The following is a 25669-nucleotide window of genomic DNA, read 5'->3' as shown; positions in this document are numbered from 1 at the left end:
AAGTTATCCTCGATTATTACAAGACTCATACGTCAAGAAACAAATATTACATTGAGGCGGCATGGGATTTCCCGAAGCCTATTAGCCTATAGATAACAATTAGAGAAGAAACAAAAATATAATCAATACTGTCACAATGTTGATTAATACAATCGTTATCAAAATGTCAGCACAGTCACAGATCACAGATATAAAAGTATTGCCAAGCTGTAAACATCATATTTCTGCTATATGCCTCTGTAGTGGTCTATTCTATTCAGTTTCAGTTAGTTTTAGGGTTGTTGCAATATGAGGCTAGTCCCGATATTTATTAATTATTGATATCAATATCAAGCTTGGATATCGATATACCGATATTATCGAATCGAAATATCGATATCCGTAATATCGACCGATATCGATAAATAAGGGTAGGGGAATGAAAAAAAATTGTGTAAATGTGGAATATGTGATTTCTCTTCATATTTAGTTTTGTTTACATGCAAAAGCTTTTGTTAGTGCATTTTTTTAACAAATTGTACGTTCTAGGTACTATAACTTGCACCTTGTTTATGTGTGCATATGTATAACGCAAACAAACCTAAACATATTTGATTATCCCTACGAAAGATTGGATACCTCAATCAGGTATGTTTTATGAATAAATACAATTCTATTTTAGGCTGTAGTATAATAAGAGGTCACCACCACAATATAATCAAAGTATATCCTGTAAAACAGTATACTCACAAGTAACTAAATGTTAAACTTTCTAGTTTGTTACATTTTATAGATACACACCATAGATAGTTGTTATATAATGTAATTTGTGTCAAAATTTTTGTTTCTATAGTTTAGATAATCATAAATATGATTCTATTGTGGTGGTTGCCTCTTATTATACTGTAGCCCTATTTTAATTATGGGTATGTGTCAAATAGGCTGTTTCCAAATTATTGCTAAGGCTTCTAAGAGGTTAAAGGACGACCCGGGAAATCACGAATTTAATGTTATTAACGTATTCTTCTCATCCTCCAGAACATAAATGTATATATGGTTTTAGGAGGTGCAAATAACAAATAACATGGTTTTAGGGGGTACATTCATAAATAGAAGTTAAGTTAAGTTTTTATATTTTAATGTTCTGTTTCTCCATTTCTTTGCATTACTTTTCAATTGATTTTCTGATCAGACCCTCTAGAATTTGATATTTGGTATCAATTTACAAAATCGTGACCATGGAAAGGTATGTTAATTTTTTTTTCCTGAAAACTACAATTTTTCCTGAAAACAATAGTGAAAAAAAAATTCGTCGGCAACGAAAATCAAAGGAGTTACGATTTTTTGAAATCCTTTGAAAACTCTGTTTTTGACAGTACCTCTGGCAATTTTACTGAAATGATGACGTTAATCCTGTCAACGATGCCTGCCCGCTGCGCAGTGCTGCGCACTGCTTGCTCTTTTAGAAAAAAAATTAACTCGAGCTTGCAAAAGTCGAATCCCAGATCACGTGATGCCCCTGATCCTTAACCCTCCAAGTGTTGTTCGACAAAATTTTGTCGGTTATTTTCCATCCTTAATGCAATAATGGCCGAAAGGCATCAATATAATACAATGATATACTTTCCCCCCAGTTTATATGCACCTGTGATAATAATACTTGGCTATAAATGCCCAACCCATGAAAAAAAGTCCATTTTTCATGGTCACGGTATTGTAAATAAATACCTGATATTTTACTGATAGATACCATCTTGATGGATGTTTTTATTTTGTTAGCTTTGGTGTTGCCCCTCGCTGGTGGCAAGAGGCACTCATCTCAACCCGATAACAACTAATTAATGTTTAGCTTGAAATTAAGATTTAAACATCTTTCATTTGGGTTAAAATTCTGCTTATTTCAGTATTATTTTTAATTTAAATTTCCAAAGATGGCAGTGCATCTGATAACCATCACGAGGTTGAATCACGGTCATAAAAGGTCATGTTTCGCCTGACGCAGATGTACAACATAGAAATATTGCTCCACACGGGAAAAGTAGTTCCATATTTTATGTTCTACAATTTCATTATTTGTAATTTCCATCCCATGAAACCTTGTATTGTTTTGTTTAGTAGGATGATTCTAATAAGTTAATAATGTGAAACTCGTATTTTGTCGCTTCGGCCGTTACTTTCACAATTACCATTGCTAATCAATATATAGGCTTTGGGATCAGAAGTGTAGTTAATGTAGCTAAAACTTATATCTCGCTCTATTCCAAAAGAGTCTTAGGTTGTTGTCCTCTCAGGTTGCCGGGCGATGGAGAGTGGTCTACTAGTTTCTGTGTCATCACTCATTGCTTGCGTAACCAGTACGTCACTTTTACTCCGATTTAAATGGCAGTATTTGACATTTGACTGTTTAGATGTCAAATTTAAATTATATTCCCAAATTTGTTAATTTCAAGGTTGAAATTTTGTGTATTGGTCATTTATTATTTCTATTTGTTAAGAATATTTGCCTTTAAACGAACCTAGTAATGTGTATTTAAGCTATAGGTTGATTTGTTGTTAAAAGTATTTTTGGTTGTAGTGATAGTATGATAAGTGCTCAAACGCGAATGGAATCATATATTGATTAAAACTATTTAATTGCCATCAGGCACTTTTACCCTGTAAAGTATTTGTAAGTACTATGTTACTCAAACTTACAATAAATAAAGTTGTATATTTTCTATAATTTAAAATATGTATATTTCTTTCATTTATAGATAACTGTATACAATATTAAAAGTCTAATGTAATTCAGTTCAATACCATTGTTCCAAATTAATTCAAACAAAGTTAAATCATGTGGATAGTATTTGAGTAATAGCTGCTAGAGACAGGAAATACAGTTATTTGTCAATAACTTACTACAAAATAACGTATTGTGGCATTAAGTTTATGTAACCTTTTATTGTGGTAACCAGCTGATTCAATCCCGGTATTAGCATCATGTTGTTACTGAAATGATGTTATTTAGTTGCAAGTAAACTGATACTAAATGTACATGTATATGTGATCTGACCTTGAATTTAAGTACTATATCAAGGGATGCCTTTTTTCTTCCAGAAGTGCGGGGTGGCACATGAAGCTCACAGTAATGACCTGGGGTATTTCCAATTGGTACTTTCCCGACCTCGGATCACATCCTAAATGGTCCAATGTGATCTGATGTCGGAGAAGTTGGGTCTGACGAGATGAATGGCAAAACAGCGAGGGCCACCAGGTTGGCTCACTAAGCAGTTAGACAGGACTAATCATAAATCAATGACTTGAGACAGAGAACAGCCTGGGGCACCCTTGTGATCCGGCAATCTGAGAGGGAAATTATATATAAGTTTAGTGATTATCCTAAAGGGCTAACTCTTTTACAACCATGGGCAATTACAGTGGCTCGGGCTCCTAGCTACGATCTTGTTGCTACTGTTGCTAGGTTATTATGTAGGCTAATTGTTTATAATTTATTGTTATGTTGTGAAATGGGCGATCTTTGTTGAAATGAAATATACGTGTACTATTGGATGTTGAAAATATTAGATCTGGTAATAAAAGTAACATCTGCAATTGAAGTGCATGATGATGTTTCTTTGTCAGATTTGTTGTCAGATAGTATGGATGATTATAAACTGGTGGACTGGTGGAATGTAAGTTGCGTTGTAAACAAATTGTTAATGACAGTAACAACAATTCATCATTGTCTGTTATTCTTCTTGCCCAAAGAATTCATCAACACCAATACAGAGGTGTACTGCTAATAAAATAGTACATACTTTACATGTTTGTCAAAAATATTTTTGTGTTGTAAATAAGTGTATGTATGTTCATTAAAAAAACTGTGTATATTTTGAAAAGTTTACAGTATCTTACTATTTCAAGGCATGTGAAAGTTACATGAATTGAAACTTAGAAAACATAAATCTACAATACACATTTTTTAATTTATGTAGGAATAAAAGAAAACAATACTCTCTTGAATGCATATTTTTATTATTTTAATATTTTCTCTGGTTTCTAACAAAAAAATTGATATGCAAAACTTCTTATTTAGCATTAAGCATCTATTTTAAAAAAATTTATGAAAAATATGCTGTGCAAAGACACTCGCTATAACCAAATAATTCTTTTCCGATTGTACAGTTTCAATCATATTGTTAAGACTTTTTAAAAACTCTTTATTATTGAAATTTGGTGTCCTGTATACTGTATAGGCCTGCCAGTAAAATATCTCTGTTGCCAATTTTAAATTATGAAACACAACATTCAGATTGATTATTCTCACATAGCTGATCTATTACTGCAAAATATATGTTTTTGCCTTTTAACCCTCTTTTGCCAGAACTAATACTCCCCCTCCTATAGCAGTTGTACATTAATAATGTGAAACAATATGATAGTTATTTAAGTGAAATCTTTCTAATTCAAATTTCTTCATATTATGTTCTGTTAGAACTAATATATTAGGAACTATCTCTGCTAAGATAATTTCAAGTGGTTCTGCTCGTGATTTCAAATCTTGAATATGCAAGGTTTAAAATTTGTTTGTTTTTTTTAGATTTAGTGTAACTATATTTATGATTTATAGTTATGTCAAGACAACCAATATTTGCAGAAATTTTTGATTTGAGTACATTATTTGCACTTGTTTACAATTTTTGTATGTGTTGGTTGAACTCAGTTAAAGATAAAAATTACTGTCATTATTTTAAAAGTTTGATTTGTTTTTTTTTTTAGATAAACCTTTTTATATTTATTTAATAGTGTAATAGTACACAAATTTAATTCTTGAAATGAGAATATAAATTAATCTCTTAAATGTTACATTGTAAAACAGGAAACTTTTTTATTTAATGTATAATGAAGAAATCTCTAAGGAATTTTTACCATTACACGGACGTAAGCAAATTTACCTCCTATCATCTGTAGGGTTTGTATTTGTACCCACCTCCTACAATATTTGGCTCTTTGTTCAAGGAGCATCCATTATATTTTAGTGCTAACTTGAAATTATTGGTCACAGATGATATCGTGCAATCAAGGAGCAGCTTTACATGTTGGTGGTAACTTGACATTATTGATCACAGATGATGTCACGCAATCAAGGAGCATCCGTTATATTGTGGCCCTACCTTGACATTATTAGGCAGATGATTTCATGCAATCAAGGAGCAGCCGTTGCATGTTGGTGCTAACTTGACATTATTGATCACAGATGAAGTCACACAATAAAGGAGCATCCGTTATATGTTGGCCCTACCTTGACATTATTAGGCAGTTCATTTCATGCAATCAAGGAGCAACCGTTACATGTTGGCGCTAACTTTAAATTATTGGCCACAGATAATTTCATGTAATCAAGAGGGCAACCTTCACAAGCTGGTACTAACTAAAACCTTGCAATTTGAAGTAATGTATTCTTTTTGTAAGTAAGCTTTCTAGTATTGTTTACACAGGGCACAGAAAACTCTCACATCTAATTTATTTAAACAATTACTATCTTTTGGTATATTATCATGGCAAACATCCTGGTTTTAATATGTGATACAATCTTGAACATTCGTGACGACGGTAATCTTCTGACACAAACCTTAACCTTGTTCGTGAATTAATCCTAACCTAGTTTCTGAACTACTTCTAACCTAGTTCCTGAACCAGCCCTGTGAACAAAATGTATGAACAATTTGTGCTGTTCTTGACATTCAATCCCTTGAGAAATTGTTTGTCTTGGGTACGAGTATCTCATTATGTTTTACAGTGACACAACCAAGGACTAAACCCCAGCACACAAAAATTATGCTTGCTCAATTAACATGATTTTGATATAGCTTTGTAATATTTTTAAATGAAAATAACACTTAAAACTAAACTAAATAAAGTTTTGAAGTGGTATAATACAAATAACAATAAACTATTGAAATCCAAAGTATGTATATATAGTTTAGTGTGAAAGTTGATTTCATTGTGTCTAGACTATACTTGTAGATTAGTATATCTACATTTCACAGTATACTAATGTATAGTGTGGAAGTTTGTGAATAATGGTTTATTCTTTTTGATTTCAGGTCGCTTTTTGCAGGAATGGAATCTAAAGACGAATTGAATTTTATACTTCGTGGTCTTTTAATATCAAATCCAAAAGTAACAAAGGCCAGTAGATTACAAGCAGACTTTTTAGAAACTGAAGGAAAACATTTTCCTTACCGACAGCTTGGATTTTTATCATTTCTTGATTACCTCAGGTCTATACCATCTGTAGTTAAGGTGAGTGAAATGTTAATGTCAAACTTTAATAATTATTGATTAATCCAGATTAATACTTGAATTTTTATGTAATAATTTAAGAACTAGTTGGAGGAGCATTATGCATTAACCCCGGTAAAATTTTCAATGAGAAAATAATCTAGACCGGTATTCAAAATATTACAAATTTTTTTTATTGCAAATTCAAGTCAAAATATATTAGGCTCCACTGGGTATGATAAACTACAATAGCGTTGAAACAGAAACAGAAACAGAAATCTTTATTTGCTATCATCAAGATAGAAACAGGCGTCATGTAGGCTACATTATATTTAGAAAAGAGTCTATTTGCTTGCCAATTGCCATGGTCACTCTCTCCAGTTTAAAAATTCATTGACACTGTAGAAGGGTCTATCTGCCAGCCAAGATTTTAATTTCCTCCTAAAAACTTTCAACTCCAAGACCTTCAAGGATGCGGGTAAGGCATTGTAGAATTTTGCACCTGCGTAAGAAGGTTTTGATTCAAAGAGCTTCAAGCGATGGACCGGCAGGTTGAAGTCAGTTCCATATCTGGTGCAGTGTGTGTGAACATCCTGATGTCGCTTATTTATTCCCAGGAGACAAGCTAGTGTTGTAGACTGGAAGATATATATATTTACAACGGTTAATAACTTCAGATGTTTAAAGACTGGCCGGCAACTATCTTGTATTTTCATTCCTTTTATGGTTCGGATGGCTCTCTTCTGTAAAATTAGAACTCGTTGTAAGTTATGTGCAGAGGTTCCACCCCATACCGAAACTCCATAGTATATGAGGCTCTCAAAAAGGGCATGGTAGGCTGTTAAAGCTGCCTCCTCTGTGCTGACAGATAATGTTCTTTTAATGGCGAAGACAGCTGTGGACAGCCTTTGACAGAGAACATCTATGTGCTCATTCCACTTAAGATCTCCATCCAAGTGTAATCCAAGATGTTTAATTGAAGTGACAGCATCGATGTCGGGAAGGTTTGAGACTTCATCCCTCTTGGTGCCAAAGGTAACCTGCTTGGTCTTGGAAGCATTGAACACAAGATCATGCCTTGCACATAGTCCACCGCCAAATTCAGGCCAATGTACGCGTTTATTTCGAGGCTTTCAACAGACTTCTGAGAAGTGAGTAGGACGGTGTCGTCCGCGTACATGATGGCCCTACAATAAGGCTCCGTCACTGCAGGCAGGTCATTGGTGGACAGCACAAACAGGAGTGGGCCCAAGACCGAGCCCTGAGGAACCCCCCTCACCATGGGCCGAGAGTCTGATCTGGATGTGGATCTGATGCCTTTGATGGATTGAGCTATTTCAACCACTTGGTTTCTGTTAGAAAGATAAGATCGAAACCAACACAGTGCCGTATCTCGGATACCAAGATGGTTTAATTTTGTCACAATCATGTCATGGCTTAAACAATCAAAGGCCTTGCTCATGTCAACAAAAATGCCCACAACACTATCTCCATTTTCTATGCCATCCACAATAAATTCAAACAAATCCACCAAGGCTGTGAGAGTCGACCTACCCTTTACAAAACCATGTTGTCTTATCAGTGAGAAGATTGTTGATATTTAGGTGTTCAAGGATTCTAGATAGAACAATCCTCTCGAGGATTTTAGAGATAGTGGGGATTAATGAGATGGGCCTGTAATTCCCTATTTCATGTTTACTGCCTTTTTTGAGAAGAGGAAAAACTTTGGCAGTTTTTAGTTTTTGTGGAAACACACCCTGGGCCAACGACAGCTGGATGACATGAAGCAAGGGTGGTAGAAGTTCATGTTTGGCTGCTTTTAGTATTTTAGCTGAGATTCCATCCACTCCCGTTGAAGATTTAGGCTTCAATGAATCTATTGTAATTGCAAGCTCTTCAATTGATACGGGTTTCCGGATATGTATAGTTTGTTCCACAGGGATTGCGTGAGTAGTTTCAGCTTGGTTATAAGAAGGGCTGCTATTATTTACTCTAATTGTTTCATCTGCTATTGTTGTAAAGTATCTGTTGAAGTGATTAGCTACGTCTGTAGCATTATCTACCACTCTTCCATTTACTTCAAGGTTTATGGCATTTACAGAAGACTCTTTGGACGATTTCCTCTCACCATTGTTTATTTGCCAAACAGCTTTGCTTTTATTCATAGATCGGCTAATGACATAAGCGCTATTTTCTTTTCTTAGAGACCTAAGTTTTAAGTCGTAGGCTTTTTTTAGTCGAACAGCAGTCTGTTTATCGTTGTCTGAGTTATTCAGGATGTACTTCCTTTGAGCCTCCAAAAATTCCTCTTTTAATAGCTTTGCTTCTTCGTCGTAGCATGCAGATATTTTGTAGTTGCGGTTTTGTCTAGACTTCTTCAGGGGGCAGTATATATCTAGATTAAAAGTTAGAGTGTGAATTAGAGACTCATATGCGCCATCTGCATTGTCTGAACCAAAAACTCCAATCCAGTTCTCAGCTGCAAGATTTTGTTTTAGGTTGTGCAAATTTTCTGCATTGAGGTGACGACGAAGAGAAGATTCTGTTATTCGTTGTCTTGCTGGGAAAGTGAGGTGACAAAGCTGACACGTGTGGTCTGAGATCGCCGTATGCATTATATCAACCTTAATAAGATTTGTACTGACGTTTGTACATACGGCATCAATAGATGTTTGTGACGATGCAGTAATCCTAGTTGCTGGGAGTTGAAGCCTCGTCAGGCTGTGTGAAGCCATAAGGTCGTTGAAAAGGGTTCTTTCAGGCAATGGCTGCAAGTTGTCTATATTGATGTCACCTATTAGAAGTACCTTGCCCTTGTCTGAAGATGGAAATGAGCCCAGTATATCTGACAGGAGCTCAAGTGCTCGAACGATAGTTTCTTGGCGTTTTATAGGAGGGCGATATACTCCTAGAATGTATAGAAATTCTTTGCCACTCAACTTGATGGATACTCCTGCTACCTCACAAATCAATGGTAGACTTTTACATTCCACGTTTAAATTAGCAGTTTCGTTTTCTAGGGTACATTTTTTATATATTGCGACACCCCCCTTTTGCCGATTTCTTCTCCCGAAGGCAGAAATCAAACTATAGCCAAGTAATCTGGTGTTAGTGATTAGGTTGTCGCTTTGTCCATGTTCAGTAATCACAACAATGTCTGGTGATGAAGAATGCAGAAGATGATTGAATCTATCAATCTTATTGCCAATCCTATCAACATTTTGGTGTAGCACAGTTAGATTTTTTGGCGTGTCCATCTTGAATTTATGAAAAGACGTCTTCTCTGAGTAAACTTCTCTCTGCTTTTCTTCAATGGGCTCTTCCATAAAAACGAAGTCTCTTGGTGGCATGGTTCTTGAACTGGTGTATCTAATTCTCCTGACGCAGTAGACTCAAATACAATGTCACCTGTTACCGAGCAAACACCTACGTGCTTGGTGTCAGACAAGTGCCCCGTAGGTGGTCTGTCTTTTATTTGGTTTCTTTTCAAGAATTGTTCAAAATTACTTTCATAAAAGGCTTCAAGACACTCTTTTTTATCCAAGGGGACTGCAAACATTGGGGGTTTATTTCCCAGTTTCAAAGCTGATTGCAAAGCTTTAAGCTCCGAGACAACGCCCAATCTTGTTTCAACATCTGGGAGAGAACTACTATTTACAACTGAGCTTGTTATGTTAGATTTCTTGTGTTTCTAGTTTTCTTGTTCAAGTATTGCATTTTTTTTCATATATTTAGCTGCTTGTAAGGAAATGCTGAAAACATTCTTTCTGTTTCTTGAGCTAACTTTTTTACGTTTTGTTGGTGTACAATTAGGTGAAGTAGTAGTATTTGTATCAAACAAATCATAGGATAACTGCTTATTTTCTATGACTGATTTAGTGTTCTGTGTATTGTTTTGGAGGGCTTCAAATGCATTTTCAATTCTATCCTGCCTTATTTTAATTTTAGTCATTTCGAGGAGCAGAGAGGAGTTAGAACCATGAGCTGAAGATTCAGTAAAGTCTGTCTGTGTTTCAGTACTTCTGTAAATTTTGTCTGTTAAAGTAGGAGATAATTCAGCACTCTTTTTGAGTTGAAGTGAATTATTCTCTTGAGTCAGTTTCTTTACTTGTCCTTCAAGTTTGGTAACAAGTTCTTCTTTCTCCTTGTCATAATATTCAAAAGTAGCAGTCAATTCCAGCCGCAGTTGATTTTCTTTTCCTAGTTGCACTTCTACTTCCTGAAGAGTTTCTGTGAGAGCTTTATTTCTGGAGATAAGAAGAGATTTATCGTTTTCTAGCTCTTCTATTTGTTGTTGAAAGTAGGTATTATTTTTAGTGTTTAACACCGTGATTTTATTAGCCAGGTCAGCGTTATAAGATTTCATATTCTGTAGTTCTTGTTTTAGCTTTTGGTTTTCACAAAGGAGGGCACTCCCAGCTTCGGCAGCTAGAGTTAAGGATGTTTCTAGAGCTTGTTCATCTTGCTCTTCATAGTCTGTTATTTTGTGTTCAATTACGTCTATATTTGTACTGCTGGAGTTTGTTTTACACATGTCACACTTCCAGAGATTGATTTCATTTTTTGTTAAGTTGTTGAACTGATTGATGGTCCAATTCAAACATTTAGAGTGATACCATTGTTTGCATTCTCCAGTGCAGAGGATCGCTTGATATCTTACTCCATTATTGCATATTCCACAAGGGTATTTACTTGTCATTTCAATAAATGTTTACAATAGTAGCAGTAATAATAATGATTATATACGATTACTGCTTCGCCGACAGAAAACTGCCTTACCGACAGAAAACTGCTTTACCGACAGAAAACTGCCTTACCGACAGAAAAACTGCTTTGCCGATGAGTCTTTATTGTTGATGAGTTAGCAACGTGTATTTTATGTCTTCATCTTTGAAGATCAATTAATTAATAACGAGATGCTTGGATTAAAGTCATCAGATTATAATGTCTGTTAAATTTGTGCGTTATATTAATAAAATATGGCAATTTATTTACACAATACCGGCCCCAGAAATAACCGAAAACATGTGGATTACGTGACTGATGTGAGTACCGGTTCTTTGAGTTGCTCTTGTGCATTTAAAACTTTGAAATATTTTAAATGTTATGGTTCATAAAATTGTTAATACTTATCGGGAAAGATATTTGCAGTTCAGGTGATGAAAGTCCTTTTAGATTGTTAAAATTCTTCTTAGAAAACCACGCATTGACACAACACCACATTCACGTAATCCATGATAATCTATGATATGACGTTGATTAGGCAAACCCCTGTCACCACTACTCTGGAATGTATTGTGACAATTATTCTGATATCTAAACAACTGAGGTCATCTTGAGGCTCTTAAAAGTCTCAAGATATGCTAAGGAGCTAAAAGTCTCACCTCAGTAGGTTTTATAAAAGCCCTGTAAAGATGTTCCATATAGTCAAGGCAATTGCTTCGCATTCACAGATGATGTTTGAGGGCAATTTCAACGTCCGTCCTCATGCCATGATGGCCAGACACGTGACAGATCCGCAGTTTGTGCAATAGTCAATTGCGCATCTTCCTTGCTATAATACATGTCACTGCCAAGTTCAAGTAGCTAGTTGTAACTGAGTTGCAGACGCATAAACATGACTGCCTCAATTGATTCTCCCGCCAAAGGTGAATTGAGAAGTGTTATATGTTTCCTGCAAGCAAAATGCAGAAGAAATCAATCGCAGAATGAGCCGTGTTTCCATAGAAAACATTAGTAGTAGTGGTGTGCATGGATGGTGTAGAAAGTTTAAAGATGGTTTAACTGATGTGCACGATGAAGAAGTTTAAGGATGCAAGTATGTCGCTACAGATGGCCTTGTTAAAGAAATTGACTGTGCTTAGAAAGGCATAGATTCACAACAAGTACTTTAGAATTTCTATAAGTGTCAAAATCTTCTCTTTACATTATTGTTACAGAACATTTAGGCTACAAAAAGATTTGTGCTCGCTGGGTGCCAAAGATGTTGACTGACACCCACAAAAATCACCAAATGGCTTCAGTTTTGACATACCTTGAATTTGACAATTGGCCATCTTTAAACTTTTGACATGATTGACGCACAATATTATCACTAATGATGTTTTCTCCATAAACAAAACACATTCTCCAAAAAGAAAATCCCTCTAGAAACTTTTTCCTTGTTTTACAAACAGCAGTACAGTTCAGCCATATGCGTTCCACTGATTCTCCTGCCTCTCCGCAGAGTCTGCATTTATCAGTCTATGGCTTAAACCTTTCTTAATCGAATGTTTCTGAGGGGTGCCATGTCCTAGTTGTGTTTCCTCCTTTGTTAGTTGAAGGAAACTAATCCAACCTTTAACATACAGAGCCATGAGGCCTTTTATTTATTCTTGATTCAGGTCTGATCCTATTTTATATGGTCTGGTCTTTGATTAATACGGTCTCTACTCATTACTATAATTACTAGGTCATCTGTGTAACCCTGTACTTCAAATCTTCATTGCTGAGTCTTAATCAGTAAACCATGAATGACAAGGCACCACAGAAGAGGCGAAAAGACACTTCTTTAAGGACAGCCTTTAGCTGTGTTGCAGAAACCGACTGTCCACCAAGTCTAGCCTTTACTCTATGATAAGACATCAACCTGATCTAACAAAGATGACCAGGTCTGTGCCCTTCTTCATTTAAGGGGCGGCCTATTGCCATAATCAAAGCCTATTACTATGGTGCCCTTCCTAAGCACCGCTCTGTAAATTCAAAAGAATCTTCATACTTTCATAAAAATCATAAATATTTTAGCTGTATAACTGTAAATATTGTTAGGTAGAATGTGTTAATCTCTAGACCTCATGAGTTCTGGTAGAGTTATAGTATTAGCAAATAGTGATTGTAGCTGGGGCCCATGTAGGTTTACACTAATACACATGCAGACTCCACACTCCACCCCTGGTTCTTTGGGGTGGTAAAGGAGTTCTGACCGCATTTGCACCCTATTACTTAACTATTGCACTTCACCAATCAAACCAAGATTTTTTTGTTACTTGTAATTTTATCTTAAAGTGATTAGTATAAATAGGTTATAAAACGTCATAAGAAAAAAAATTATGCCAAACAACATGTATAATACACTGAAATTGTCACCGAGTATTGCTTGGTCATGAGTCTAGATGTTACTAAATAATCAGGGAAAGAAAACAGCAGGTGCCTGGCTGGTCCCAACCCTTTACATTTGTGATTGTGTGGGTGCATGCATGCAAGGTGACCTGGCCCTTCAGCCACAATTCCTAATAATTGGTAATACTGTAGTTAAATAATCCATCCATGCCTTGAGTAGGATTGGAGTAAATTAAAAAGTGCTGGTACAGTTGAATATGGACAAATGAGCTTTTTATATTGGAAATCTTGGTTAATTCGAACTTTATCATTTGCTTTACATTTGTATGTTCTTTAATGGCAAAATGTTGTGATTAGTTTTAATTTTGTATTGGATAGTTTAACAATTTGTGTGTTTATCACATATAATTTTTGTAGAATTCCTTAAAGTAAACAAAGCAACATTACAGAGCATTGTCTAATATTGTAATTCATATTCAGGAGCAAGTGAAAGTCACTAGGAGTCAAGTCTGGCTGTTTGGGGAAGATCATAAATGTCCCATTTGAACTTGTCTAAAAGTTAGTTATTTGAGCTGTATGAGAGCGGCCATTATCATGCACAAATGTAAAATCATGGTGTCAGAAGGCCATGACGTTTGTTTTGGTTCACTCTTCATGGTCTTTTCGAAGTGTAACAATAGGCTTCAGAAGGGATGGTCTTACTGCGTTCCATAAAATCAATGAGTATACACCTAGCATCCCAGAAGGCTGTAGCCATGAATTTTCATGCTGAGAAAGTTTGACCCACTTTCTGGCTTACTTGGTAGAGGGGTATGTCCCCATTGCATTGACTGCTGTTTTATCTGAGAATTTATTTAGGCAACCAATTCTCATTACTAACAATAATCCCGTCCAAAAAAGTTTATGGTAAAACTAGTTATATTTGTTTGCTGTTGGCAGTAAGCAGTTTTGCTATCCAACTAGCACAAAACTTGTGGTAATCTAGTGTTTCTGTCACTGTCTTGTGTAAAAGACAGAATTTTCTGAACCACTGTACACATCAATGCCAATATGGCAGAGCTACCTCCAGTACTTCCTATGTTATGCATTCACAATAGTTACTTTCTCGATTACCCTCTTAGTGTTAACCCATCAAGTGTTAATTAATGTGAGATACTTCTTAAGTTATTGCTTAATGATTGCTCTTGAATCTTAAAAATTAAGTAACTAATATTTAATTAAATTTTCATTTTAATAAAGCAACCAATACTTAATTTTAACAATTAAATACTTTGTACTTACATGCTAGTAGTAATGTAACTTTCAATAGGATGTTATTTGTATAACATGGAGTAATTTTTAATTTGTGTTTTCAGCTAGTACCATTTAATTCTGAAAATCCAGATGTGCTTCCAGTTGCAATGAAAGCATCCAGTCACATTGACAAACTGGTTTTAAAGCAACGAATTACAGCACCGAAAAAGAGTAGTTCGACATTTTATAGCAGACGTGGTGGATACAATGGAAGACCTAGAAGAAGACCTCCTTGTGGAATACCTCCAGCGCTACCTAAATCATTACCTAAAAAAGTACCATCAACTTTTGATCCTGATTTTATGAAAAATGTTCTTTGGGAGCTTTTCAAGAAAGTGGCAGGTTCAAAAGCTGTAAGTTTCAAAATCAGTATCAAGCATTTAATTTCAATTTTGAGAGTTGATATACAATAGAATAGAATAAACTTTATTTCTCATAAATATGCACACATTACAACATATTCAATACAAATATACAACAAATATAACTGCAAACCACATACATAGCAAAATAATCTTGTGCGTAGCACACGATTACAGAGTATATCAGTACTGGCTGACCTTGACACATCAACATTCATGCCACACATACATACATACATATACCGAGAAACAAAGTATTGGCCTCCAAGGCAAAGCCTGTTTCGAGGCATTTACATAATTCATAGAAATAAAAGAACTAGCAGTGATAGAACAACAATTATATTCAAATATTATAACATAATCCTAAAACCCTCTTACCAACAAAATTCATTCAGATTCATACTTGGAAGATAAACAGATAAATCAGACATACACTAATTATGTAAAATAAATTATAAATTATAATCCTCATTATGTCTACATCTATTTTAAACAAATACTATCCATTGTACAATTTCCTACACCCACACATACATTTCCCTATCAACCAACAATACAACATTTCATACATAACTCATAATACAAAGACAAAATAATATTATTTCAGCATTAGTGTTTATTATTAAACCATGGCCATTAACAGTGCATATCCCTCCCACTAGTTTTGTACAATAAAACTGGACCTCAAGAGAGTACATACATAAAATACATTTAAAAACATTTAATTTAAATTTAATAAAAAAAAAATTCAAATTTACTTCTCGAATCTTTAACTTTAACATACTGTTTCCGCCCAGACAGATAACTTTTAAACCAGTTATAGGCAACTCCTCTGATTCCGGCATTGTATAATTTATCTAGAAGTATATCATGGTGAACCGTGTCAAATGCTTTAGTAATATCTAAAAAAAGTCCAGTAATTTTCTTTTTGTTGTTAAGTCCTTTCATTACTGTATCTATAAAATCGTGCAATGCTGTCTCTGTACTCATCTCTTGCCGAAAGCTGAATTGATTTTTACTAAAAAAACTGGATTCTTCAAAAAATTGTAATAATTTATCTTTAACTAGTTTTTCAAATACCTTAGCAAACGAAGACAACAATGATAATGGCCTATTGTTACAAAAACTTGTCCTTGAACCCTTTTTATATATAGGTATAATAACAGCTTCTTTTAGTTTTTCAGGAAATTCTCCTTTTTCTAAACTTAAATTAATAATATACAACAAAACATTTGATATCTTACAATATGTAACGCGACCAATTTGGGGATGTTATTGGTATCCGCTGCCACCACCGGATGATTCCGGAAAAAGAAATAAAGTTTTTGCAACAACGTTTGAATTTTAAAAACACTGTTTATAATGATTAATTTATAAAAATTACACAATTTGGATTGGTTAAAAAGGGGGAGAGCACTTCTGAATGATATAAAGTATTGGATTACATTATTGAAAGAATTTCGAAAATTTTATAATAGTGCGACAGAGAGTTACATGTCTACGAGTCTGAGGCCTGAACTAGACTGCCTTCCAGCACACGCAGGTGCTGACTCTGCATTGTCAGCAGTCTTACTGCTGACCTCCTCAACAGTGCTGTACTCTTTACAATTATTATTATGTCTTCATTTAAATTTTACGAAATGGATGAAATTGTTATAAAACCAAATAAGCATAATTTCCTGGATTATTGTTAATATTGGGTTCGGGTCGTTACATCACCCTCTCCTCTGGAAAAGATGTGTCATAGGATTAAAGTGATGGCACATCTTGAATCTATTACATTTGTATGTTAATGACTTATTTGTAACTTAAAAATTTTTTTTTTCCTGAAGTGTTCTCCACATTATTAAATACATCTTACTAATCTAAGTTTACATAATCATGATACTATTAAGATTTAGGATTATTACTAATGTACAATATTCTTTTTCTTTCAGAGTCACAAGCCGGTCAGAGTCTTTTGATTTGTCACTTTAAACATTTTCACACATTTTGTTTGTTTGTTTACTACTTAATCATGAGGGGGGGTCATCCGAACAATAGAGGCTTCTTGGATGATCTCTGCTAATGGAGTTCCTTCCTCCACCCTCACCGTCAGTTGGCTCTGGTCTGGGCCACTTGTGCTCTGAGTTTGTCTTTGCTGCCGACTGGTCGTGCAAAGGCGTCTTACTCTCCTATGACATATAAAAACTACGAGCAGTATACAATTTAAACTTAAAACTACATACATGACAATAAAATTATAATTCTTATTTACATTAATGACGACAGGTTTGTTTACATTAGATCCTTACAATAATGAATTTAGGTCTATTTCTACATGATCATCAATTAGATTCTTTTTTATATCTTTTAGCGTTTCAAAAGTTAAGTTATTGTTTATTAAGATAAGAGCAGTTTCATTCGGCTGCAATATGTTCATTTTCGGTATATGAAGGTGCGTAATATTTCTTCTATAAACTATATTCCCTCTGATCCTCGAAAATATTTTACCACTTTTCCCAAAATTATCACACCTTGATATCTGTTTTATGATACCTGAGGTATTAACAACAACTTCTAAATAATCTATTACAATGTCTGTTTTAATTACAGATGTATCATCTTCAATGTTTCTAAAACAATTTAATATTACTTTATAAGGCTCTGCAACACTATAAATCCAGTCATTGCCATTTTGTAACCAAAACGGTGAATTTACATTCTCAGTTAGGACTCTGTTACACTTTGAGTTACAGAACCTAATCCCATAAACAGTGAATAGATGCAACCATCGACTGTATGGTGTAACACACTTATTGAATTTGGACAAATTTTAACATAATTGTGCCTACATTGAACATATTCATCTGAGGTGAGAGGTACATAGTACTGTCTATCTTTAGATATCGACAAGTAGTCGTGTTCAATCTTCCAAACTAACCAATGTCTTAACCTAGGTTGATAAAGTGGTATCACTTCGATTCTATAGGTTTCAAATTGTCTATCAATTGAGCTTAATGGTACTGTAACAATCAATCTTATGCTAGCTGGATTGGCTAATGCTTGTGCTGTACAAAGATCATAATACATATATCATATATCTTCATTATTTACAGGAACAATTAGTTTCAAATGAGATGGTATACTCTTTTCAATTTTATTCAATACTTTTGTCAAATCATGTGGATTTAGTAATTTACTGCTTATCTTACCAGAGTATATAAGTTCTAATGCTTGCCTAAACTCTACTACTCTTAGCTTAGCTTCATCAACAGTTTGACCTAAATGTCTTAACATTGTTGTAATTGCCATATGTTTTGCTAAGGACTGATGCATCATTATATTCTGTTCATTGAAATTCGTTAATGATGTTATTAACCTGTCGTTGGCTGTAGATAACTTAATCATGATTTCATGAATAGCTTTAGTGTTAGTTACAATTCTAGAATTAATACCTTTCATCAAATTATTTGTGTATGACTCGAACTAACAACTGTACCACTTATTAACTTTAGTTCGTCTACCTTGGTATTTACATGTTCTAAATCTTCACTAGTCGGTACACCAAATAACCACTTTAATGCATAACCCCCTGCATTCATAAGTCCATGCTTATTTCTAGAATTTCCAGCAGGTGGCAAAAGTTTTAATAAGTCGGTTATATTACTCTCATACTGTTCGATTCCTTCTTTCACTCTTATATATTCAAACTCGAAGTCTTCATCCCAGACGTTTACACTAATATTTTTAAACTGTTCTAATTCTACACATCTTTCTTTTAATGGTATCAGTTCATCAAGGATCTCTACTAGATCAAAGTCTAAAACGATTCTCCATTCATCTCCGGATATCACGGAATCTTCTAGCTTCCTAAACACAACTCCTTGGCTCATTTCAGCTGCTTTGACCAACGTAATAATCATTAGTCCTGTAACAAAGGTTATAATTGACATCTATAATCTAACCTATGTTTTATTTTATGGATATTCAATGTTGCTTAACTAACTTCTCCTTATTATAATATAACACAATTGATCTTAAAATAACTCGATTTATCCTTTTACTTCTTACAAATTTTTTTTTTCTGGCCTTCTGTGTTAGTACTCTCAGTGATCTCATGTACTTGTGTGGATATACTCAGACAATTTTTAGTCTTCAGGGTACCCTCTTTTTGTTTTCTCTCACACAACATTCAGACTCATTCAGCAACATTCGTTTCACATTTTCACTTCTGTCAAACTGATCATTTTCACTTCATTCGCTACTGAGTTGTTATCCTACAAGATGAAATTTCAAGAATACACAACAGCTTCGGCTTTTATCTTACTTCTCTCATGATATAACACTTCTACATTATTATAGTACAACTTGTATGCTTCTATTTACAACTCAACTTCATAGTCTTCCAGTCTGGATGGTTTCCTCCTTTCCCTGACTGGTCTTTCATTGTTTCTTTCTTGGGCAGGTTGTAATCTACTCGGTCCGGCTTGCTCTGCTGCTTGGCTTGGTACTGTTGGATCTTCAACCTCCTCTTCTGCATCACTTGCTTCTTCTTCAAGGCTTACTAATCTTCTTACTTCCTTACTAGGAACTCGTAGTGCTTCTTCATCTTCACTCTCCTGAAATTCTTCTACGTTGTCTTCACTTTCTTCTTCTTTGTTTTTCAGTTCAACTACTGGCTTGATCCTGTTCACGTGTACTTTGACGTTTTTCCCTCTTATTCTTAAAACTGCATTTAACTCAGATACGATTTCTACTATTTTGTATGGACCTTTCCATAACTGTGAGAGTTTTTTTAACTCTTCCCTTTTTTATGTGTGGTACATGCAAGTACACTAACTGTCCGACATAATACTCACTTTCTTTCGACTTCTTGTCGTAATGATTCTTTTGAGCTTTCCTTGCCTGTTCCTGGCAGTGTTTCGATATTTCTTGAATCTCTTTTAATCTGGTTCGTAGATCTTCCACATAATCTGAGTAGACATCTATGTCCTCAGTTATTGTGAGATCTGCCTCTAAGGGTGTTTCCATCTTCTTTCCGTACACCATTTCAAAAGGGGTGTACCCTGTACTCTCGTGTTCTTGGCTGTTGTATGCCATGTTGATCATGGGTAACAGTTCGTCCCAGTCTGACTGGTTTTTGTTGACAAAATGGCTCAGCATTTTAGGGATGGTTCGGTGCACTCTCTCTGTCCGTCCGTTACTCATAGGGTGGTAAGCTGTTGTCTGTAATTTTTTTATTTTCAGTAGTTTGCAAACATTCTGAATCAATTCTGATGTGAAATTTTGTCCTTGGTCTGTAATTAGTTATTTTGGTACTCCTATTGACGTTTTAACTTTCTGAACAAATGCTTGCGCTATGGTTTCAGCTGTTTGATCTGGTAATGCTATAAATATTCTGAATCTTGTGAAATGGTCGATAACAGTTAATATGTACTTATTATTTGATCTAGTTAACGGTAAGGGACCTACTATGTCGCATGCTAATCTATAACCAAATTCACTTACTTCTTGAAACTTCCCTAATGGTGCTTTTGATTTTCCATAATCTGTTCGTCTGTTGCATGAGTCACATGATCGTACGAATGCTGTTACATCTGCTCTCATTTTTGGCCAGTAGAATTTGTCTTGAATTCTTAATATGGTCTTCTTTATTCCTCCATGTCCACTCGTTGGCAAATCATGATGTAGTCGTATTACTTTCTCTCTCAATTCTCTTGGTATTACAATTAATTTTTCATCTTCTTTCTTGAAGTACACCACTCCTTGGGGACTTGTTTTGAAATGTTTGTGCATTTTCAGTTTTTGACATTCTTTATCTTTTCTTTTGAGCTGTTTAATCACGTCTATATCTAATAAAGGTAATTTTTCACACTTGTTTTTGTATACTACTCTACTTAGACAATCTGCATTTTTGTTTTTCACATCGGGTTTGTGGTAAACTTTGTAATCATACTCAGCTAATTTCAAAGCCCATCTTGTTAATCTACTTGAAGGATCTTTTAATGATAGTAACCATTTGATTGCACTTTGATCCGTGTAAAGAGAAAAAGATCTTCCATAAAGATAACATCTGAAGTACTTAACTGCCCAAACTACAGCTAATAACTCTCTTTCGGTTACACTGTAGTTCTGTTCTGCAGAATTCGACTGTCTTTATGCGTATGCTATAGGATGTTCTACACCGTTTATTTCTTGTCCTAGCACTGGACCAATCGCTACGTTGCTGGCATCTGTGCTAAGAATGAAAGATTTCGAAAAGTCTGGGTAGATCAACAAGGGTTCAGTGGTTAGTTTTTCTTTTAGTTTTTTGAAAGCTGTCTCACAATCTGGTGTCCAATTAAATTTTTCATTCTTTTTGATCAATTTAGTTAATGGTTTGGCTATGTCCCCAAAGTTTGGAACATGCCTTCTGTAGTAACTGCATAATCCAATGAATCCTCTGATTTCTTTCTCATTCTTTGGTTGAGGAAACTCCTTTACAGCTTCAATCTTTTTTGGACAAGGCTTTACTCCTTGATTCGTGATTATATGTCCTAAAAAATTGATTTCAGGTTTTGTAATTTGGCATTTCTTTAGCTGCACACTTAAGTTTACCTCCTTAAACCTCTCTAGCACGTCACTCAAATCTTGTGCATGCTGTTCTATTGTCGGGCTGTAGACTAAGATGTCATCCATGTATGGTAAACAAGACTTTCCCTTCAGTCCTGATAAAGTGGTATCAATCAGCCTCTGGAAAACTGCAGGGGAGTTTATAAGACCCATGGGCATTCTGGTATATTCATAATGTCCTGTTGGAGTACTGAAAGCTGTTTTCTCTTGGCTGTCAGGATGCATTTTAATTTGGAAAAATCCCGAATTTATGTCTAGCGCAGTAAAGAATTTACTTCCACCAAGCATGTCAAGTGTTTCGTGAATATCTGGTAAAGGATAAACTTCTGGTACTGTGCATGAGTTCAGATCTCTGTAGTCGATGCACATTCTGTGAGTTACAACACCATCTGGACCAGGTTTCTTTGGCACTATGACCACTGGTGCTGACCATGGTGATACACTCGGTATTATGATTCCCTTATCCAGTTGTTCCTCTATCAGATCTTGTAGCACTTGTTTCTGTGCATGCGGCACTCTGTATGGCCTTTTGTTAATGGGAGGGTGGTCTCCTGTATTAATTTTGTGACTTATTTTTGCTGTACATCCTAAATTTTCAATTCCTCCAAGGCTAAACAAATTTCCAAACCGATGAAGTACGTTTCTAATCTTTGCTTTTTCTTCTGGTCTCAAATGCTCTATCTTTTCTTCCACTTTTCTTCTGAATTCGTCGCTTTTTTTACATACTGTGTTGACTCTTTTTGGTCCTGCTGAACTATTTGGTTTTAAATGAGGTTCTTTTAATTTACAGATCAGAGTGTTCTTGTACATTACTAAATCTTCTGGACTTGTATTAACTACTTTTGTCCAACAAGTTCCATTTCTTACTCTAGTTAGACTTCTGGCTACATAAATCCCATGAATTTTTACGAGTGCTGGTTCTGCAATTACAACTTTGTTCTCAATTTCTTGCTTTCGTTGTTTCACATTTTTCCCCAATTTTAGTTGTACTAACATTTCTGAACGGGCAGGTATGTTGAGGTTAGTTCTGCAGTAGGCTGGAAGATTTTCAGGCAAGTTTTCGTTTTCGTTAGGCTTCACTTGCATGTTGATTGAGCGATCGGGTTCTACTTGGAAGGTTTGAGTTCGCTTGGTGGGTATCCCAAGTCCACTCACGCAATCATTCGTAGTTTCTTTGTCTCGTTCATATAGGTTGACTATGTCACGAGCTTCAATACTTAAGACATATCGTTCTAAATCAATGACAGCTCTTTTCCACCTAAGCACATCATACCCTCTAACTGCAATATAATCGTCAGGCAGGTCTGCTACTATGAACGTACACATCATTTCTGTGTCTCCTAGCTTTATAGTTTGCTTTACTTGACCGTAGGTGTGCATTATGGCTCCTGTGATGACATGTACACGAACATCAGTCGGTGAGATAGGTCCTTGGGTGACCCTTTTCTCTATCATCGAGATTTGTACCCCAGTATCAATTATGACTGGCCCATTGACACTCCCAATGGTTCCACGAGTTAGTAGTTCATAGCTGTTTTCCTGCTCAGTGATGTATGCAATTTTAGGTTTTTTCTTCGCCTGTCCAAACCTAATCTTGTGTAGGTTCAGATTTACTTCCTCACAGGGTTGCCAGTGGCGCTTCTGGGTTCCCCGCTGTAGTTTAACGGTTGAGCGTTTCTTGAACTATAACCGCTTCCTGAAGGTTGACCTCTTTCGTTACCCGTGTTTTTTGTTCTGGCCCAGCAATGATCAGCTGTATGACCTTGCTTCTTGCAGAAGCTGCAGTGAGGACGTGTGGAGTTTGCCTTCGATTTACATTCTGATTCTCTGTGCCCTTTTCTACAGCAATATCCACATTCCTTCATCTGCCTATCTGTAGAGTTCCTACATCTACAGTCTTTTGCTACATGTCCTATCTTTCCACAGTTGTAGCATTTACCTGTTAAATTGTTTCCAAACACTTTCCCTGGTTTTTCTTCAAATGGATTTGGCCTTCTTTCTAAGTTACTTATTGCTATCCCGGTAGTCACTGCTTCTCTAAAATTCTTTGGAAACTTAATCCTTGTTTGTCTGCCAATTTTTCCGTAGAGTCCTTTGACAAAGGCTTCCATTGTTCTTCGGTCAGCTTCTTCTCTTAATACTCTATTTACTTCTTCGTTATTGGTGGTTCTCAGTGTTTTGTCACTGACCCTCTTGACTCTGTCAGAAAATTGTTCGATAGTCTCTCCTTTATTTTGTCTGATGTTAGCTAACTGTTCAAAATAATAGTGATCTGGTAGGCTATCTCCAAACCTTTCTGTTAGGGCAGACTTAATTTCTTTAAGTGTTGTGGTGTTTTTGCATTTTTCATCTGATTTTGAAAACTGTAGAGCACTACCAATTAACTTTAATCTCAATACTTGTAATGTTTGTGTTTCGTTCCAGTTGCTCAGTTCCCCTATGCCTTGAATGCTATCGAAGAATGGCATGAGTAGATCGGCTCTCTCTCCATCGTAGGGAGTAATGCTAGACACTAGCTCAAATGATGGTCTACTTGCTGCTCCAATTGTCATATCCATAGCGGATGGTGACATCTCTGTTCTGTTTAACACAGAATTTCCCGCGATGGTATCGTCTATGCAGTCCTGAAGAGACCTAACTTTAGTTGAAATTGCATCAAAAGCTTCTTGGAAATCAACGGTTTTCCTTCGAATGTTACTGTAGAACTCATGATTGTTGATTTTAGAACGTGCTGCTTATGTGAAATTTAATATACTAATCTTAATAACCTAACATTTAATTCAGGAAACTCTACAAAATTCTATGAAGTTCAATTTCGAATATATGACTGAATTTATCACTTATGATAGCATAATACTATTTTTTCTTCAAAATCCCAAAAGTTTTTCTATAAAAAATAAATTTTTCAATCACCAATCAATGATCGATAACCTATCTATACCCAATCAATACCAATCTAATCAATCAATCATCATCAATCGATGTTAGTGATTGTAATTCATATACAACTAATTAGTGGATTAGCAATGTCTAATCAATTACCAATATCAATTTACACAGTTAGGTATAAGTATATTAATGTAACATATAGATTTTAAATAAAGCACTAGAATAGCGTCTAACATCTAATATTTCAAATTAATTTTAAAATATCAATATTTCTCAATAACAGCAATTATTTAAACTCAAAATATTAATTTTATCAAAGCTATTACACTTTTGTTTTAAAGAGTGCCTTTAATGTTACAAATATTTAATAATTAATTTTTTTATCTGGAAACATTGGCAATTCCTTACTAAATATTATTTAATAAGTATTCTTATCTTAATTTTAAAATGAGAAATAGGTGCCCTGGAAGTAACGACCTGACATTGAAGTACACATTTTTACTCCATGTTAGAGTAATTCAATTTAATTTACTTGTTACTAAATAATCGATCACAAAATTAGCAAATGGTTGTGTTATCATTCAATGCTGCATTCATTATTACACCACAGCACCTTTATTCTCTCTTATTTCTATGTCTTATTTTATTATATAATTATTAACGTAGAATATTTGGTAAAATAGTTTAAAAGTATAGCCAATGTTTCTTTATTAAATTTATTCAATTTCTGAATGTGAACAAAGGCTCACCAAATATCACCGCCATTGTGACTGCCATGGTTGCTAGAGGCTGTGGACAGATGATGTTGGTTGTTGTCAGCGTCATCCACTATGTTGGTTGGTTGCTCCGCTTCCGTCTCCTAGGCTGGTGACGTGACAAAGATGGCAAGATGGCGTCGTCTCTTGGCGTCCTTTCTTGGCTTGGCGTCTTCACGTGTAGATTCCTTCATCCAATTCCATCGTCTTCTTGTTGCACTTTTTCTTCAGAAATTTTACAAAATCCAACTTAAAAACACTTTTCCTAGCCGTTAAACTGTACTTGACACTGGATTACACTGTTTGAGTAATTTTGATGTTCACGTGGTCACTTCGGCGTCGGGAAATCAATCAACTATACAGTTAAATTGTCCCAAAGTTACGCGATAATCCCACCGCTGCCACCAAATCTGTAACGCGACCGATTTGGGGATG

The 25669-nt window shown here is 35.2% G+C and overlaps 2 protein-coding genes across 2 annotated transcripts in view; one reads left to right on the top strand and one right to left on the bottom strand.

Moving 5' to 3' along the window:
* The window catches only part of LOC124369843, a 337436-nt gene that overhangs the window by 178302 nt on the left and 133465 nt on the right, over positions 1-25669 (bottom strand). The gene's annotated exons all lie outside the window — the stretch shown is intronic.
* On the top strand, positions 491-24038 carry LOC124369584 (tudor domain-containing protein 7-like). Its single transcript, XM_046827625.1, has 4 exons — positions 491-627; positions 6066-6264; positions 14697-14987; positions 24015-24038. Exons 2-4 carry the CDS (start codon positions 6082-6084, stop codon positions 24036-24038), a joined length of 498 nt encoding a protein of 165 aa, XP_046683581.1. The 5' UTR covers positions 491-627; positions 6066-6081.

The sequence above is a fragment of the Homalodisca vitripennis genome, chromosome X (genome assembly GCF_021130785.1).
Source record: "Homalodisca vitripennis isolate AUS2020 chromosome X, UT_GWSS_2.1, whole genome shotgun sequence".
Lineage (NCBI taxonomy): Eukaryota > Metazoa > Arthropoda > Insecta > Hemiptera > Cicadellidae > Homalodisca > Homalodisca vitripennis.
Note: the sequence above shows the minus strand (reverse complement) of the source record. Positions and strands in the feature narration are given on the sequence as shown.